The following is a 17,911-nucleotide window of genomic DNA, read 5'->3' on the forward strand; positions in this document are numbered from 1 at the left end:
AATTCCAGCATGATGTATAAAAATGGGCTCATATTCACGTTAACGAGTCCACAGAAGCCAATACATATGTACACAAAGTGTCAAGGCATGTAGACATGTGTTGTAAAAAAAAACCTCTTATTAAATATATGCACTTTACAGATGTAAATAACTTGGTATGTGGGTATGTGTATTACTATGAGCATGATGGTTTAGTTCAGTTGAGTTTCACTGGACAAACAAACAAAGATTAAAATAAGAACAACAACAAAGCTCTTTAAAATTGTCAACCAGTTTTATTGACTGCTGAACATTCCCAATCCGATAAAAATCCCCTCCTCCTTCAAGTTTTAAACTTCCAGATGGGACGTCCGCTCCTCGTTCTAAAGCCCACCCCTAGCACTTAAAAATGATTGGCTCACCCAGTGCAAAAAAAAAGAAGAAGAAAAGAAAACGACAGACAAACCAGTCAGCACAATCATAGATATGGGTAAGTAAGATGATAAAACGCAAACAGTAAAATAGTATGACCCTGACTGTTGAAGTTGTCAGAAACGTATGGAATAAAATGGATATGACTCTTTGATTTACGGGCTAAATCGGCTTACTGGACATTGTGTTGGGAACTATTGCAGCATTGACATGACTTTCAGTGATGCCTTTCTCATTGAAGGCCTCTAAATTGCACCATTCACAGTAAAAAATAATAGGCAGCTAAAATTTGTTCAAAAGAATGAATATTTCCAGATCATTCCAGCTGAATCTTAGGTGTACTAACTAACCCGGTGGCCTAATACTATCCTGCTTGTGCTTATAGCCACCTTGAGGAGTCATTAACAAACCAGTGGCCAGGTTTACATACACGCCAATATTCCCTCCACATTTGCGATACTTCAGTCTTTTCTTGTTTATAATCTGACGCATGTAAACATCATATCCCCATTTACAATAATCCAGATAAACCGATATCCTTGATAGGATAACGCCAAATATAATAGCTGGGATATGCCGATATCATCTGGGATTCCGAGGAACGTAAACAGTTTATCGGTTTTTACCGTTTATGGTTTTTCGCGATCAGTGCCAGCTCCACAAATATTCCGTTCAGTCATACACACAGGGAAATGAAGACACACACAGACAGCATTGTGTGATTAAGACGGTTGGAGATGAGCTCGTGAACGTATTGTTCGAAGACGTGTTCAGAAAAGGGCTTACTAAGACAAGATATTGTGAAAATCCAAAGAAAAGAAGTGCAAGTCATAGATGCCGCTCAAAGCAAGCCAAAGGAATGATACCAATGGGACAATGCGGTGTGCTCCCCCCCCCGCCCCCACCCCGAACCGTAAGGAATCCTCTACAAGAAACAGCCGTCAGAGATGTCAGAGAGGCAATCGGAGAATATTCGTGAGCCTCGTTTACACTTCTAGCTCAAAAAAGGATCCTTTCACGGCTTTCGGAATCGGACAACCGAGATCGCTAACCAGGTTTTGATATGAAAGGCAAAAACCCTAGAGTAAAAAGCTTGATGTGCATACTGAGACTGAAAAAAAGAAAACACAGGACTTAAGATTAGACTTGAGCCAGCAGTGTAAACAAGGCCATCGTTGCAGTTTCGAGTCGAGTTACGGATTTTCAACCGAATCCCTACAGAGCTACAGGACTATCTCAACAGATTTGGAGCTTCTGGACTGAATGATGCTTCTCTACAATCTCTGACGGTTTGTTATCTTGTTAACCGAGTTCAGCAGTCAACCCATCTTTACGCCGAGCCGTTATTGGTCAGGTTAAGAGAACTGACACTTCCCCACATATCAAGAAGCCAAAAAAAAAAAAAAAAAAAGGACCGCTTGTTTGTTTGTTTTTTCCTTTATATGTTCAAGTTTCCCAAGTGGAATAGAATAGCCCTGAAGGTTTTGTTTCATATCTTTAAAATCCCCGTCCTCCTTCTCTGCTAATAGACTGGATTGTGTGTGTGTGTGTGTGTGTGTGTGTCTGTGTGTGTCTGTGTGTGTAGATAAGGGGTGGTGCTTAAAAGAAAACAATCGAGTTTAAAGTGCCAATTACAATCATGAATGTTCAATAAAAACATTTTACATGTAGGGCCATTTAGAGCCTTATCCCAAGCTGGTATCTGTGTTACACGTTTCCCCTGTATGTTAATGGGGAGAGTCCAAATTAAAAGTTAAAAAGCTAGGATTGAGGCATGACTAAGCAACATAGGATTGTGCATGCAAATGGTTTTAAGAGATGGAGTTTGTGCTTTGGGTTTTGAGCGTGATGGTCCGAAGGCCTATGAGCAGAGGGGGGGGGGGGGGGGTATTACACACAAGCCAATGTGTGTGTAATACCCTGCTTCAGTATTCTCTGTCGTTTTCCCTATGAGCTGGAGTGTGGACTTGTACACTAGCGTTGTCACGATAACCAAAATTTCAATACTGTTGCGTGAGATTGAATTTGATATTGAATTTTTTAGAAACTTGCGATATTTTCACCAAATATGTGTTCTGCGACACCCAACCGGCATCATATTAAACTTACTATTGGCATCAATGTCAAAATCCTGGTACTGTGACAACGTTAGCACTGCCTTCTTACTTAAAGGAGGATGACAGAGGATTCGGAAGCAGGCACTGCCTTAGGTCGGACCTGAGAGGATTCTGAAGGACAATAACCTTCTGAATTTCATTCAAAGCAATATCCTCTCAGTTCCATCCCAGGGCAAAGGGAGGAGAGAGACCCCGGCTTCCCAAAAGCGCCAAGCGGTATACAGAAGATCTCATATGCCAAAGATGCTTTTGGGAAACCCAGTCCAGGTTGGGTCTGGGTTGCAGGAGAAGACGGTCCCGTGGTTCTGCCCAGTGTAGAAGCTCCATTAAGACTTTATTAAGACGGACTTCTCTCCTGTGTGGAAGGTGTGTTAGGACTTCTTCGGACAGTGCGAGGAGGAGTCTGTGTTGAGGACCTCGATCATCGTTCTGGTGGAGGGGAAGGTCTCTGCTACCGACGGAAGACTCTGGTACCAACCCGGTAAACTGGGTGGAGGAGGAGAAAGGTACCAGATGAGCGTCAACGCCAAGACTGCATTACCAGTTCAGTATAAAGATTGTCTTCAACAGAGTCTGAAGAAAATGGATCGTCTTACCTCTTGAGGTTCATCCAACTCTTGGCTGTTTTACTGAAGCTGTCTGGACTGGGTGTGGTCATGGCTTCGAAATCCACCAGCTGAATCCATACCACACAAGACAAACATAGCTTAGAGTACACACACAGCTGCGTCAGTGCTTCAGAATCTGCATCTACCACCGCTACATATCCTGACCAGAATGTAGATTAATGTACACTAGGTTTTGACCCTAGTGTTTTTGAAGAGAGATACTGATCTTTTTTAATTGAAGCCGCTGATATCTGAAATTTTGTGCCGATATTGGAATTTTTTTAGGGGAAAAAACACATTTAGACCATAGGAGACCAAATCTCTGGGATAAAAATACAATTCATGCATATTTCTGTGGCATCTGATCAAAATGTCAGATTATCATCACTAGCCAGTGTCATCACCCATCACCGATATCATAGTACAATGACTTTACCTTTCCTTTAGGGATCCTACCGATGACCTCTTTCCCACTGGCCATCAGCGCCCCCATCACCACAGAGTAGGCCACCACACTGGGGAAGAGCAGCAACAGGGAGGGGGAGAATTAGATCAGGGAGACACTCTCTCACACAGTATTATCACAGTTATATACGGGCCATCCGGGTACTAGTGCTTAAATGGCAGTGTAGATATGAATACATATAAACGATTAGATTTGGTTAATCAGTGACGTAAATTAGCATAGTTTGGGTGGAGATCTGCAGTTTGATACCTAACATGTTTCATATCCAGATAGTATCCAGAGAGGAGTCATCTGCATTTGATTTACACCTGACATTTAACACTTCTCTCTAGTATCCATGTGACATTAGACTGAATTTCCCAACAGTTTTATCTTGCAGATTAAGATTATTAGCGACGTGTTCCCTTTAAAACTAAACTAAAAGTGGTTGCTGAGCCCTCAGCTAATGGGGATCTGAATACAGAATAATAAAGAATCTGACAGAGACTTATCCCATTGTTTCCAGCACCTCAGACCTAATTCAATGTCTCCCATTGTTTTTAAGCAATACAAGATTTCAACATAATGCCTGCAGGCTATTTCAACTGATAACTTACCTGGATCCTCTGGAGAGAGGCATGAGGTTGCAGAAGTAGTAAACCAAGGACAGGATCAGGTTACACACAGCATCTGCATCCTGAAAGAAAAAATCAACACACAGTGAACTAGAAAGTCACAAACTGGCCTGGAGCAACATTTTCCTTTTTTTTTTTTTTTTTTTTTTTTAAAAACATCTTCTTTGTGTCTTTTCATCTTTTTCTATTTGTCTAGACAGGGGGGAAGCAGAGAGGGTTGCACACATAAAGAAATGACAGCAGAGGAAATAGAATCACATCCCAGGGGAGATGGAATTACAAATGTGCTGCTCCATCACCCCCACTCCCAGTCCCAGTGGAAAATGTAGGTATCTGTTACACTGGCAGAGAGTGAATAACAATGTCTACTTTTAACAACAACAACGGTATTGTTGGGAGCCATTAACCTGCAGAACAGTGTGGATCAAGTAACACTATTACATAGAGTTGAACAATGGGAGAAAAGTTTAGTGTTGTTTAGCTTCCATTGCCTAGTGATGTGAAAGTAATGCGTTTTGGTCGACCTCTTGCCGCTTTCTGCTAATAGCAATGTATGGCATGCCAAAGTCATGCCAGTAAAGCATCCATTGAACTGAATTGAGTTGAGAAAAAGAGAGATAAATCTTACCCCTAGTTCGGTGGACAGCATCAATGCCTTTCCTTTGGCGGTGAGGTCCTTGTAGATGGACTCTATCTCTGACTGGTACTGCTGGGTCCTCTCTTCTGTAGTCTGGGTCTCTACTGAGAATAACATGTTCCCTACCCTAAGACGCAACAAACAATAAAGAAGTGGCAGTTAAATTGAAAGAATTACAGGTTACATTGCCTTCCTCCAGCATGGTGTTCTATAGGCAACATAGACCGCACCTATCTCCAGTGATGGTGATGGTGAAACCGTCGTACTCTTTCCCAGGATCCTTCATGCTGGGCACCTTGGAGTTGACCGTGAAGCCATCCCTGGTTTTACTGTTGAACTGCTTCAAGGAACAAAACACACACACAGACCACCGTCCTGCTTCAAGGCACACTTACACTCAAACATGCCTCATTATAAACGAACCAATCACAGATTTCTTTAACCCTGACATGAGTAAAGAATGTTTTTCACGCACAAGTCATCTTCATCCCACTGATCTCCCTTCCTCACTGCTTTTCCCATTCTTCCTCCTTACCTTCATTATAGGAAGCAGATCTTCTACTTTATTGACATTCTCTAGGGCCTGGCGGACCTCTAGGAGGCCTCTGGGGTTGTATGCCCTGAGAGAGAAGAAGACAATCATGTTAAAGAAGAGGCAGGAACACAGGAAGAGAGACAAGGCACTGACATTCACATTCACACTTCCTGAACGCTCATGGAAAATGACTAAAACCTCTAGAACATAGCGCTACTTGCTGGATTTCTTTCTAATAACATATTTACTGAAAATTCATACATGTAGTACCTCTAACTCAAAAAAAATAAGAGCATAGGTAGAAACCTTTATGAAATGTAATATGGAGTGTTGGTGTAACTCACCCATGGTACACCAGTATTCTGTCTTTGATGAAGTCAAGGATGTTGTCAAAGTAGGCCAGGTATCTGATGTTGATGATCTGTCCCCTGGAGACAGAAAAACAGGTTTTCAAAATACTGGCCAAAAAAAACAACTCTTTTATCACTGAACAAGTTGTGACAGTTTGCCAGTCAGTTAGCCTGACAAATCGAGTCAGCGGTAAGCCTAGTTTTAGTTAGTCAAACCACAAAAAGGATGCATGTATCAAAATGAAACCATTTCAACCATGAACCCTTGCAATACTGATATGGAGGTAAGCATCCTGAGAGCTCGACAGAACCAAGGCCACCCAGTCAATGAAAAGATTGAAGAAAATGAGTAGCAGTACTAGCAATTTGAGGGTTTTCACACTACAAAAGTAATGAAGAAGTCAAGCCAGGCCATGTGGAAATTCCTATCCCTCAGTCTAATGAGATTTGATACTGTGTTGGGGGAGCGTTTGTTACCTGATGAGGTTGATGTGATTGTTGAAGCCTCGACTGAGACTCCTGGCAGGCATTTGGTCTAACCACAGAACTGGCTGGTCTGGATCCGCAATCCTGCCAGCACAGGAAAAGACCTGTCAACGCTGTAATCCAAGACGTTAAGGACCGAAGACTCTTGCAGTTTGTTTTCTTTGGTCCGAACCATAATGGAAAAGTTGACTTTGTTGTGGTTCACGCTGCCCAATTACAAGCAAACCAGAGCTTGTAAACAAAAGTCACATGGACATGGACTAGGTTAAACATTTTGGCATTTGGGTGAAATCTGATTCCAGTCCCTGTAGCTTTAGCTAAGCATGATGAACTTGTCTGTGCTCTTGGCCGTAAACGAACCTACTTTGGTGTTCATATAGTTAAGAACACATGAATAATATGAGCATCAGTGCAGACTGCTGTTTTCCCCTCGCTTCATTTTGTTATGCTAGACTTCTCAAGCATGAGGAACTGTTGGCCATCAGATCAACATCCGTCTTCTTATGACTTTCATTTCCTGTAGTTGGTTGTAGAGAAAAATAGCCTTACCTCCTCCACTTGACAGCTATGTCGAACATGTCTCTCCACTGCATCTGCCTGGTCTTGCCGTTGACTCGCACCTTGGAGTTGCTCCATGTCCTGTGCATGGCCTGCATCACCTCCAGGGTTGCCAGACCCATGGCTGGAAAGGATAGGCCATTATCATTAGTAGCAACATAATTATTACCATGATTACGATCTTTGTCAGTGACAGCATGACTGTATATTATTTAATATTTGATTAAGCAGGGAAAATTTTGCTTTTATTTCGGGGACATGCATTGACGCATGTACGGAGCCCCTCTGGGGTCACATGGCAGAAAAAAAAAACTTGATGTGTAAATCCGTGCGAATGGACTGTGCGAACGGAAACGGTTTACAAATCCGTTCGCACAGTTTACAAATCCGTTCGCATAGATTTAGACATCAAGTTTTTTCTTCTACCATGTGACCCCAGAGGGGCTCTGTACGCATGCAAGCAAACGCATGCGTTGCGATCCTTCGCTCTCTGAGGTACCTCTGTGTATTCTCCTATTGGGCAAGAAGCCGGGTGTGTTGTATTGCATTAGCGCCCCCAGGTGGTCGGCCGCACAGATCAGCTTCTGGACTTCACTGCTGTAGCTGTCAAAGTTCTGCGGTAGCACGTCCCTGCAAACCACAGACAGAGGAAGACATACCGGGTGAAACTGGTCCAAACCTTTCATGAGGTGTATAGTTTTTCTGAGGAATGGGAATGATTTCAGTTAAGTCGAATTCCTACACTTCCCAGAATGCCTTTCGACAGCCTCCAGAGAACTTGCCTCGACTTGTTGCATTCAGCTGTTGGTGTTATGCGTAGCTAGAGAGCGCAATAACGATACTAAGAGCAAGAGAGCGAGAGTTTCCAGGTTGAGAGAAAAGGCGAGCCGCACCCTTTACTCAAAACACAACACGTCTTGTGGCTGCATTGCATTCTGGTCTATTGAGGCTACTGGTGGTGCAGAAATTGGTCTCTCTGCCTCTTCTACGATGGATTTCTCTTTGTATGATTGTTGAATATCGGTGCAAAATGGTGAGTCTAGAAAGAAGCCCTTGCTCTTCGATTCTAGAGACTAACACCAAAACCTGACATTTACTGTTGATGTTTTAGATTGTTGAAAAGTTTTCTCCTATCAAATTTCATTATAGCTGTGCTGGAAATATCTCGACATTAGAAAAATACACCACCAAGCAATAAAATGGACCCAGGAACGCAAGATACATCACCATTTTTTTTTTGGTGTTGGTGTTTTAGGGTGGATTTTTCCTTTAAGCCATGTATGAAACAAGTGCCTAGCTATATTTTTGAGCTTTTAACACCATATGGGATCCCCATGATTATGATACTGTATTAAATCCTATTCAACCTACTTGATATGTGGCTGTAAGCCTGGCTGTTCTTCATAGTCCTCTATTAGAAAAGGCAGGTTCTTGGCCCAGTGATTCTTGAAGTTCCCTGGTAAGTCCTGGTCCACGTTGTACTCTGCTACTGGGATGTCCAGGTGCGAGTGCAGATAGCGAGAGTACTCTGGGAGAAAGACAAGGTGGCAAGGCGGGGGGAGATAAGGTAGACGGATAAGCACAGAGTAAGATATAATATAAAAGGATAGAAGCCTCATAAAGCTTGAGCTGCAACGATTAATCGATTAGTTGTCAACTACTAAATCAATCGCAAACTATTTTGATAATCGATTAATCGGTTTGAGTAATTTTTTAAGAAAAATAAGTCAAAATTCTCTGATTCCAGCTTCTTAAATGTGAATATTTTCTGGTTTCTTTCCTCCTCTATGACAGTAAACTGAATATCTTTGGGTTGTGGACAAAACAAGACATTTGAGGACGTCATCTTGGGCTTTGGGAAACACTGATCCACATTTTTCACCATTTTCTGACATTTTATAGACCAAACAACTAATCGATTAATCGAGAAAATAATCGACAGATTAATCGACAATGAAAATAATCGTTAGTTGCAGCCCTATATGACAATGGAGCTTAAAATTAGGGAAAGTCAAAAGTAGTTGAATCCTCAGTTACCTGATATGGACTTCAAAATCCACTTTTGACATTCAAATATTCAATTTTTTTAAGAAAGCATAATGCACAATAAGTGCCGTCTAAAATACAGTGGACAACAATCCCTATTAAAAACAAATTCTGGCAAATGATTTTGATTGGCGGCGTGGGTGTCAGTCAGTTGTGTAGAAACTGATATGTATGACATTGTCATTGAAACCCTAGAAGCTGGCATGATTTATGGAGAGCCCCACCTCAAAACCACCACAGCAATTAACATTCTTTTTTGAGGATGAGCTATGGATGCAAACCAAAACAAGGAAGAACTGAGAACAATGCTCATATACACTACTGCATCCTCATATATACCACTGAAATCCTCTTACATTATTAGTATTTCAGTAGTTCTAGTAGTACAAGTAGCTTAAGTTTGAGTTATGTACCAATACCACCTTATATGTATGTGTGTGTGTGTGTGTGTGTGTATGTGCACCAACCTCTGAGGTATTTGACTTTGAGGTATTCAGAGCTGGCCTTCTGTCCCAGCAGAGGGTCGTTCAACATGACCTTGGTCTGAGCTTTGATGCCTTCGTAAAACTGCCCCATGGCCACGTGACTTAACCCCTTCATGTACTGGCACACCTCGTTGTACGGCTCCAGCTGGAGACACCTCTGGAGGACGGACGCAAAGAGGAGGAGAAGAGTGAGGTGAGGGATTCAAAAAAAAAAATCAGATATTAGCCAGTCAGACGGCAACATTGGTTGAACCCTAGAAAGAGAGACAGAAATAAGAAAGGACTAATTACTGTTTATTCTCAGGAGGGGAGAGGGAGAAAGAGAGGCGGCTTTAAAAGAATGAACGGAAGGAGGTAGAAGGAAGACGGTAAAATAACTTTAACAGAGCGAACCAACTATGGCGGAATAAGAGCTATGGCGTAGACCGGCCACTAGAGGGCTTCTCCTGTAAAAAGTGGTGAGCACAATGTGGTTCAGTGGGAGGTGAAGTGAGGCGAGGTGAAGTGAAGTGAGGTGCGGTGAGGTGCGGCGAGAGCTGAATCTCAAAAAGCATCCAGCCATTTCTGTAGGCCAGGAAGACGGACCTGGCCAAACTAGCATGACAACATTTAAGTATAACCCTCTCAGGGGTGTGAAAGCAGCAGAAGTGAACCAAACCACCTTCTCCAGCCCAGGGAATAGACATATTAGGGTTTATACAGTTAATGTTTTTGCTCTCCAACAGTAATGCGGTCTGTTATTGAAGATGAAGACAAAGGCATTTTCATACATGCTTATGTAAAAAAAAAAAAAGCAGAGCGCTCTCGGGCTAAATGCCTATTCATTTCATATTACATTGTCGCTAGTATTATTATTACTATGATTATTATTTATTGTTATACTGATCATCGATGGGTGAAAAAGGCATCGATGCTTTATTCATTACGTTATTACACATCTTTACACATCTACTACACATCTTTGAAGGTTGGATTTGATATTGTGAATGATGAGCGATCATGAATGGGACTGAATGGCATCTACAAGGAAGGGAACACCAGTCTCATTTTAGCCAATTATGTGATAATAGCATGTAAACATACACAGTAATTCTGTAAGGGAGAGAGGCCAATCTGGAAAACGAGGCTAACAAACCAACACCAACACTGGAGGAATCTTTTAGTTTCTAACAATAGAATTGGAAACTTGATGATGATTAATGTGTACATAAACTCTTTCTAACTGGCTTGATTTCAGTGTTTTAAGACAGCTTACTACAACCTTATACAAGAAAGGAGGCTCATGCATCTTTATGTGAGCGCCTCTACCTTGAAGTTGCCTATGGCCTCCTGCAGTGAGCCGTGGTGGTAGAGCATCATGCCCCGGAGCTGGAGAGACTGGATGTGGTTCTGGTTTAACATGAGGGCTTTCTGGAAGCTCTCCATCGCCGCCTCAAAGTCGCCCAACTCTCTGGAGGAAGAGAGAGAGAGAGAGAGAGAGAGAAATGACACGGCAGAAAAGGGCAGGGTGAGAGGGGAAACGAGCAAGAAAGAGGAAGAGAAAACAGGAGGTGAAGAGAGGAAGAAAGGGGGATAAATTGTTCGTATGGCAGCCAGGGTTTTGGTGGTACTTGTCTGGGCCAGCGAACATGATCAATCAGCCCTCAAGGACATAAAATAAACAGTAAAGTCAACTTGTAGAAAGGACACTGCCGCTGTAGCTTGTACCTGTAGGCCTGTCCTAGGCTTTTATAGGCATCTATGAAGTCAGACTTCAACTTCAGAGCCTCTTTGAACGTCTCAATGGCTTCCTGAGAAGGGAAAAGGCAAGAGGAGAATGACAGAGTTAACAGATAAAAAGCATCGGGAAAAATGGGGATGGACCTAAAAATCCAAAAGACTTGGCTGTAGTTATTTAGCCAAAGATTTGAAAGAAAATCCACTTTCTGAATTGACTGAATTCACAGCGGTTGGATCCAAACAAAACTAGCCAAACCGGAGTCAAATGTCAGTCTTGCTCAATGTAAGTGGAAAAAAAAAAAAAAAAAAAAGCCTGCTCCTTGTCTTAATAAAATGAACAAGGAAGGAGGATCAGCAGACCAAGGACACACTATTGTGCCTTTTTCATAGAAAAACCCTGCCTTTGTTTTCCGTGGCACGCTTCCACTCCAAATAGCAGCTGCTACAGAAGTTGTGCTTACAGGAATTCTTAAAACCAGCCTAATGCTTGATTTTGATTTCTCAACCATCTTTCATTTTCTCTGGCCCCCTTTTGTCTGAAATGAGAAGAGAATTTCAACAGGGTCTGGTAGAGGACAGGTTGCCGTCTACGTAGCGTGAAACCCCGCCTCCTCTTCCTTGCGATTGGTCGCTCCAAGTCACGCGGTCTCTAAAAAGCTGAACTTTCATTTCTGAGTCGGTAGTTTGAAAAAAAAAAAGGGGAATACTGATGATACTAATATGATGAGCTTGAGTTTGGTTCCTAATTTTTTTTCTCTTGCTACAGCTTACCTGTTATGACTCACTATACTATCACATGCCACACATACTGTATGCTATCACGTTCTGTACCTTGAGCATGCCTCTGTGGAAGAAGGTGAGGCCTTTATACAGCATGGCGATAGGCTGGTTCTTCTTCAGGTCCAAAGACTGCTGGAAGTCCTCCATAGCGGCCACGTAGTCCTGGTGGGGAGGCACGGCGCAGGGTCAACACATGCACACACACACACACAGTTTCTCTCTCTTGGGCATGCACACACTCACGTACATATTTGGGACTCAAACCTCGGATATGAAGAGCAGCGTTCCCCTGTGTCTGTAGAGGCGAGCGGAGGGCTGCAGCTGGATGGCTTTGGTGAGGTCGCCCAGTGCCTCGCTGATACGGCCCAGTGGAGACAAGATCTGAGCACGCACACACACACACACACACACACACACACACACAAAATGGGAAGGTCACATCAACCTAAGTCATATTCAAAAACAGTTCCTGAAAGTCACGGCACTTGATCTGGGGATATGCAAAAATAAATCACTTGAGTGCCAACTTATTTGCAACATGGGTCACACAACGACCCATTCTATTCTATTCTAACCAATTTCCTAACCTCAATCAAACCAAAAGCAGACATACATTATGAAAAGCACTATGAATATCCACTCATATTATGAGTAATAGCGCAGCAGATTAGGGTTTGACCGATTTTTGAAGGCTGATACTGATATTTTCTGCTAATTTTCAATATCTTTAAATTTGACCATTGTTGTGCCAAAAAAAGTAGTTTAAGTTTTCAGTGTTTTCCCTGGAATTTTATTCTTAGCAGTGTGGAAAGGTTTGACCATTTACATCTATCCACTGAAACCAAGAAGAAGCAGAAGAAATTCATGCATACATGTGTAGAATCTGACCAAAATGTCCTATTAGAATTTATTCAGGTTAAAGTCTTCCCATTGACAACCAGTGTAGTATTGATCAATTTTACAATAAATATGTAATCGATCAAACTGCACCACATCTGAGGAGGACGACACTGACTGGCTTATCTTTAATTTTTAATAAAAGACCAATATTGGCGAACCAATATATCAGTCTAACCTCAGCGTGAATCAAAGTTTTATCAGAAATGTCCAATATGAGTGACCTACATACAGTATATATATGTGCATGATATATGCACTTCCCATGTTCTGACACCTGTGGGGATTTGAATCCCAGCCATGGACACGCCTCTTTCTCTTGTCACTTCCCTGCTTCACACAAACTTATGAAATACTTACGGAATTTTAAATTTATTTAGTTTAAATTTTCATGTTCTAGTACAAATCCTGGCCTCCAAGAGCACCTGTGCAAGATACCTGAAGTGCTCCTAGTCTCTTTCCTCTTAGAAACTGAAATGTTTTACCTCCTACCTAGGAAAACTTTGTCATTTCTAACTGTAATCTACAGCTCGTGCCTCCCGTTCAGTCGTGTCACAGCTCTACTGTGAACTGGAAAAGACAGAGGTGGTGAGAGTATTTCCCGTGTGAGTTACTTACACCTCAGACGGTCTAAGGGGAATAACAGCCTTATGGTTTAAAAAGAAAAAGGTTGTGAAATTGAGGGTTCTGAAATTTCCCTGTTTTGTTGCCTCCAGTGATTCACCGTTTACTTCCTGGTACATAATATTAGCCGAACGTCTGCTTGCTGCCTGGAATTTTATTTGCCTGGGGAACACTTATTGATTCTTCTCTCAGGAAATATAGAGGCTTCCTAATCTGCTATCGGTCCCAGCTGGTGGAGGCTCGTTGGAGAATCGGCTTTTGCGCGAATAATGGCTAGATACACGACAACCGGGCTAGAAAAGCGTGGCATATCTAGAAAGGGATAGTGGTGGTAGTATCGGGTGTGTATGGGCCTCACCTCTGCTCTCTGTTCGTAGACTTCGGGCCAGTTGGGCTCCAGGGTGATGACTCGGCTGAGCTCGTACAGCGCCAAGTCAGCATTCTTTATGTCCTGGCATGGAGAGACGAGAGCGAGGGGGGTGGGGGGGAGGGGGGATTACCTTCTGCTGGAATAAAAACGTAATATACAGGCGGACAAAACGAGGAGCGATAGCCACGGGCGACCAAAAAAAAACAAAACACACACACCTGCTGGCCAACTTGCCTGGAGGGCCATAACCACAGAATCTGGGCAGGTTGCATTTGTATTGGTGAAGTGTCTTTACTTGCAACTGCTGCTGTCGCTAAAGTCGGTAGGCGTTTCATTTCGAGGTGGCAAAAAGCTTGAGGCGTTTGGAAAATGTATGGAAATAGCCAAGAACTTAAACAGAGTCTGGAGGGGTTTCACCGAGTTAGATTTTGGGCGCTTTAAAGCCTTTGTAATGCCGGTTAGAATACATTTAAGATTGGGTTGATATGAAGACTTTCCTTTTGATCCAAACTGAGAAATTCCACCATTTGAAAAAAAAACGATACCAAAATGCACCTTGAATGTAAAGTGGGTTTTGAGTTTACATCAATGACCTGTGGACACCCTGGTGACAAAGAAATGAAAAGCTGGTTCTACTGCACACGGTGTATTTTAATGAGTTTTTAACCTATTTATGCTGTTGAGTAAAGTAGAGCTGCAACGATTAATCGATTAGGTGTCAACTATTAAATTAATCATCAACTATTTTGATAATCGATTAATCGGTTTGAGTAATTTTTTAAGAAAAACAAGTCAAAATTCTCTGATTCCAGCTTCTTAAATGTGAATATTTTCTGGTTTCTTTCCTCCTCTATGACAGTAAACTGAATATCTTTGGGTTGTGGACAAAACAAGACATTTGAGGACGTCATCTTGGGCTTTGGGAAAACACTGATCCACATTTTCCACCGTTTTCTGACATTTTATAGACCGAACAACTAATCCATTAATTAAATAAATAATCGTTAGTTGCAGCCCTACAATAAAGCTGACGCGGTTATCACTCACCTGTAGACTTTTCTTCCCATAAGCGATCCCTCTCCCGTAGATGGCACTGACCAGCTCTGGGTCGCCCTGTATCAAAGACACAACGCCACACCTCAGGAGCAGATTCTTGAATCAAACCCAGGGAATTTGAATCACGCGGGGAGAGAGGATGTAAAAATGTCACTGCGCTGCATTCCTAGTAGGTGCCCTGAGAGTGAATAGCTCTATCTTAAGCTGACTCTGGATGCGAACAGACCTGCAGCAAGAGTGAGAAGTGTTTGATGGCTTCATCGTAAAGGCCGTTGCCTATCAGAACGTAGCCTATAGCTGCAATGACAAGAAACAGTGATGAGACAAAATGGCAAAAACCGTCATAGAAAGTTGGTATAGTCGACTTAAATAAGGTTTTCGATTAGAAAAATATCAACTTACCAAGTTCTTCGTTTGTGTTGAGGTTATCTACGGGGAAAGGGAACTTTTTCTGTTCTATAAACAACTTGGCCTGGCTCTGTGGGGGGGGATGGGGAGAGAGAGGGGGAAAAAAACACATCAACGCAGAAAAACAGAAGGAGAGAGAAAATAGACGTAGAAAAACATAGAAAAAAAAAGGGTGAAAGAGAGCAAGGTGACACATTTTGTGACAAAATAATGGTTTCCTGTGTGAGAGTGACAATGCGACAAATCAGCCAAATGAGAGAAAAACAACAGACAAGACTGTTAGAGGAGATGCTGAAAAGCAGAAAACTGTCTATTTGAACATTTTTTTTTTTTACCCGAAATTCCGCGATACAATAATTTGACGATAGGAATCATGGAGTTGAATTTTTTTTTTTGTAATTTCAGCTGCGGTCTGATATCGATCAGATTTCTTTTTGTTTGGTTTTTGTTTACTCTTCAGGCTTGTTTGGGAATGAAATTGGTCTGGAACTGGCATTAAAAAAAAAGGCTTCAAATTTTTAAACGTAACTTCCAGAAGCCTGTAGTCACCCTGTTTATGCTTTGTACTTTTGTTTTCCTTCAGAAAAAAATAAAATAAATAAGAAATAAATAAATTGTGACTGATTTTGTCGGTCACAATTGTCTTAATTCAGATTTTGATCAAACTATCGTGATAACATTGAACATATCGAACCGAACCATGAGCTGGATGTATCATTACAATCCTAAAACACACAGCTTTAAAAAACTGAACAGACACTGGGGGGGAAACAATCTGCCAGCCTTTTCTCAAACCCCTGAAAAGTTGAGATAAAGGACTATCATCATATACACTAGTGTATTTAGGTCATAGTGCAGAGAGTTGTGCTGTTGAAATGAAGAGAGCAAGCTCTATTTAGACTAGAGCTGAAACCGCTGACATGTTTGGTGTTTTTTTTTTTTTTTTTTCAAAAGGAAACGGTTACAGACAGTAGATGCGTTAGATCTGATTAGCGGGTGTGAGTGTGTGTGTGTGTGTGTGTGTGTGTGTGATCTCACCAGGATCTTCTCGGCGTTGAGCGAGAAGACCGACTCGCAGGGGGGGTTGCTTCCTTCTTCGCAGTCTGGGTCCTCCAGCTGTAATATCGACGACTCTGGAGGAGACACGTATTCAGAGCATTTATAGAGAGAAACTGTATGGATGTAACTGCTGTACTAAAACACACAGTATGTATTGCAGGCACTTTCTTATATGCATATGAAGGGCTCTTTATCACTATCTACTCCCAGCCAGTCAAACTATTAGGCTTGAAGGCTGCAGTGGGACACTATGACACTATAACTGCCCATTGATGGACTGTTTGACTGCTTGAAGAAGAGAAAGCACATTCCAACTGTAACATTAGACAAGGTAAAAAAAAAAAAAAAAATTCACAGCTTCTAATAAACAAGCAGGGACAACCAAAACATAACATTAGTGCTAAAACTAACCACGATACATTATTTTCCCTCCAACGTCTCTAGGCCAAAGTCCATTCAAAATTTGGCAGTTTAATATTGTCTTCTACATACCTGGTAAAACATGACTTAAGACCCTTTATGAATTACTAAAAGCCACTCTTCAGTTCGGCATACATCTATTACATCAAGCAGCAGTGATTTAGGTTTAGGTTTAGGTTGTATATCAACAAAATGTCGACTTTTACAAGTGGTTCACCTGTTATTCTCTCACCAAAATAAACCATGGTGGGGAGTAGCGAGCAGTGTGTACCAATTCTAAAAGTTGAGATTTGATTGAAATGGAGTGCTGCTTGGGGAATCAGTTGTATGCAGAAATCACTAGAAGCTACTTCACAATAAGAAAAGGTCTTAAGTTATGTTCTACCAGGTATGTACCTTTGCCGACAAGCAAGGCAGCATTAAACTGCCTTGAATTTGGTTTAGGGTGCCGCTCTCTCCATACAAGGGAGAACGGCAGGTATGGAGGCTACGCTAAAACATTACTGCAGTAGTCAGGTTTTTTCTCGGGAGACTCGCTGAGAATACTGAGTTTCGTTAACGTTATATACACACACACACAAATATATACTGTATATACATATTCCCCCCCTGTCTATTTTCATTTTTTCCTTTCTCCTTCGCTGACCTTTGCTTTAAAAGCCTAGCTAACCTCTGCAGGAGTAAGAGTAAGAGCTTAGCTAGTTATCTCTTCTGGGTCGTCAAAGGGCACGGAGGAGAAGACAGTCTTGTTATTAGCCTGTTAACGTTAGCTTACAACCGGGTTAGCCGGGTTATAGTGACAGTTGTATCAGAGAGGACGTGGCAAAGTAACAGCGGAAAAAGAGACTTTACCGCAGTCGGCCGCGTATTCTTCCCACTCGGAAGGCGAGCTGCATCCATGTTTGTGCAGTTCACTGTTGAAGAAAGTGAGCGTGGAGAAATACTCGGTGGAAAAGATAGCCCGACACAGGTAGAGTAGTGAGAGCGCTAGCACAACAACAGTCCGGCTGGCAGGTGCCATGTTGTGCTTCATGTGTGACGTGAGAGCGGAAGCTGCGGTAATGTAGTTCCACGCCGCACACGCCCCCTCCCGAGTCTGCGGGAACCAGGCGGGGACTGGACCGCAGCTGAAGCAGGCAATCAAACTGCATTTCCCTACATGCTCTAGTCTGCGACGGGTCCGAGAATGCCCAGAAGTCGCGATCGTTTCAACTGTGTCAAGCTAGTCAGAATAATAAATACATGTTCCGGTCAATATTTTCAAA

The 17,911-nt window shown here is 42.2% G+C and overlaps 1 protein-coding gene across 2 annotated transcripts; it reads right to left on the reverse strand.

Annotated features, from left to right (window-relative positions):
• Positions 1–270: 270 nt before the first annotated feature.
• Positions 271–17,679, reverse strand: ttc13 (tetratricopeptide repeat domain 13). Of its 2 annotated transcripts, none has more exons than XM_071534570.1 (23): positions 17,499–17,679; positions 16,206–16,300; positions 15,162–15,237; positions 14,986–15,056; positions 14,751–14,816; positions 13,692–13,784; positions 12,077–12,193; positions 11,864–11,974; positions 11,021–11,103; positions 10,622–10,763; positions 9,296–9,470; positions 8,154–8,310; positions 7,282–7,412; positions 6,774–6,906; positions 6,216–6,308; positions 5,733–5,816; positions 5,389–5,473; positions 5,084–5,193; positions 4,845–4,980; positions 4,199–4,278; positions 3,573–3,651; positions 3,125–3,204; positions 271–3,014 (listed from the first exon to the last, which is right to left on the reverse strand). In XM_071534570.1, exons 1-23 carry the CDS (start codon positions 17,677–17,679, stop codon positions 2,900–2,902), a joined length of 2,493 nt encoding a protein of 830 aa, XP_071390671.1. In that variant the 3' UTR covers positions 271–2,899. The 2 variants fall into 2 exon arrangements, with proteins under 2 accessions (XP_071390671.1, XP_071390672.1); XM_071534571.1 differs by having other exon boundaries at positions 16,206–16,298; positions 17,494–17,667.
• Between the last annotated feature and the right edge of the window lie 232 nt (positions 17,680–17,911).

This window comes from Centroberyx affinis, unplaced genomic scaffold (assembly GCF_046629955.1).
Source record: "Centroberyx affinis isolate AG114_WGS23_722 - 3 ecotype Tasmania unplaced genomic scaffold, CSIRO-AGI_Caff_v1 ptg002583l_1, whole genome shotgun sequence".
NCBI lineage: Eukaryota > Metazoa > Chordata > Actinopteri > Beryciformes > Berycidae > Centroberyx > Centroberyx affinis.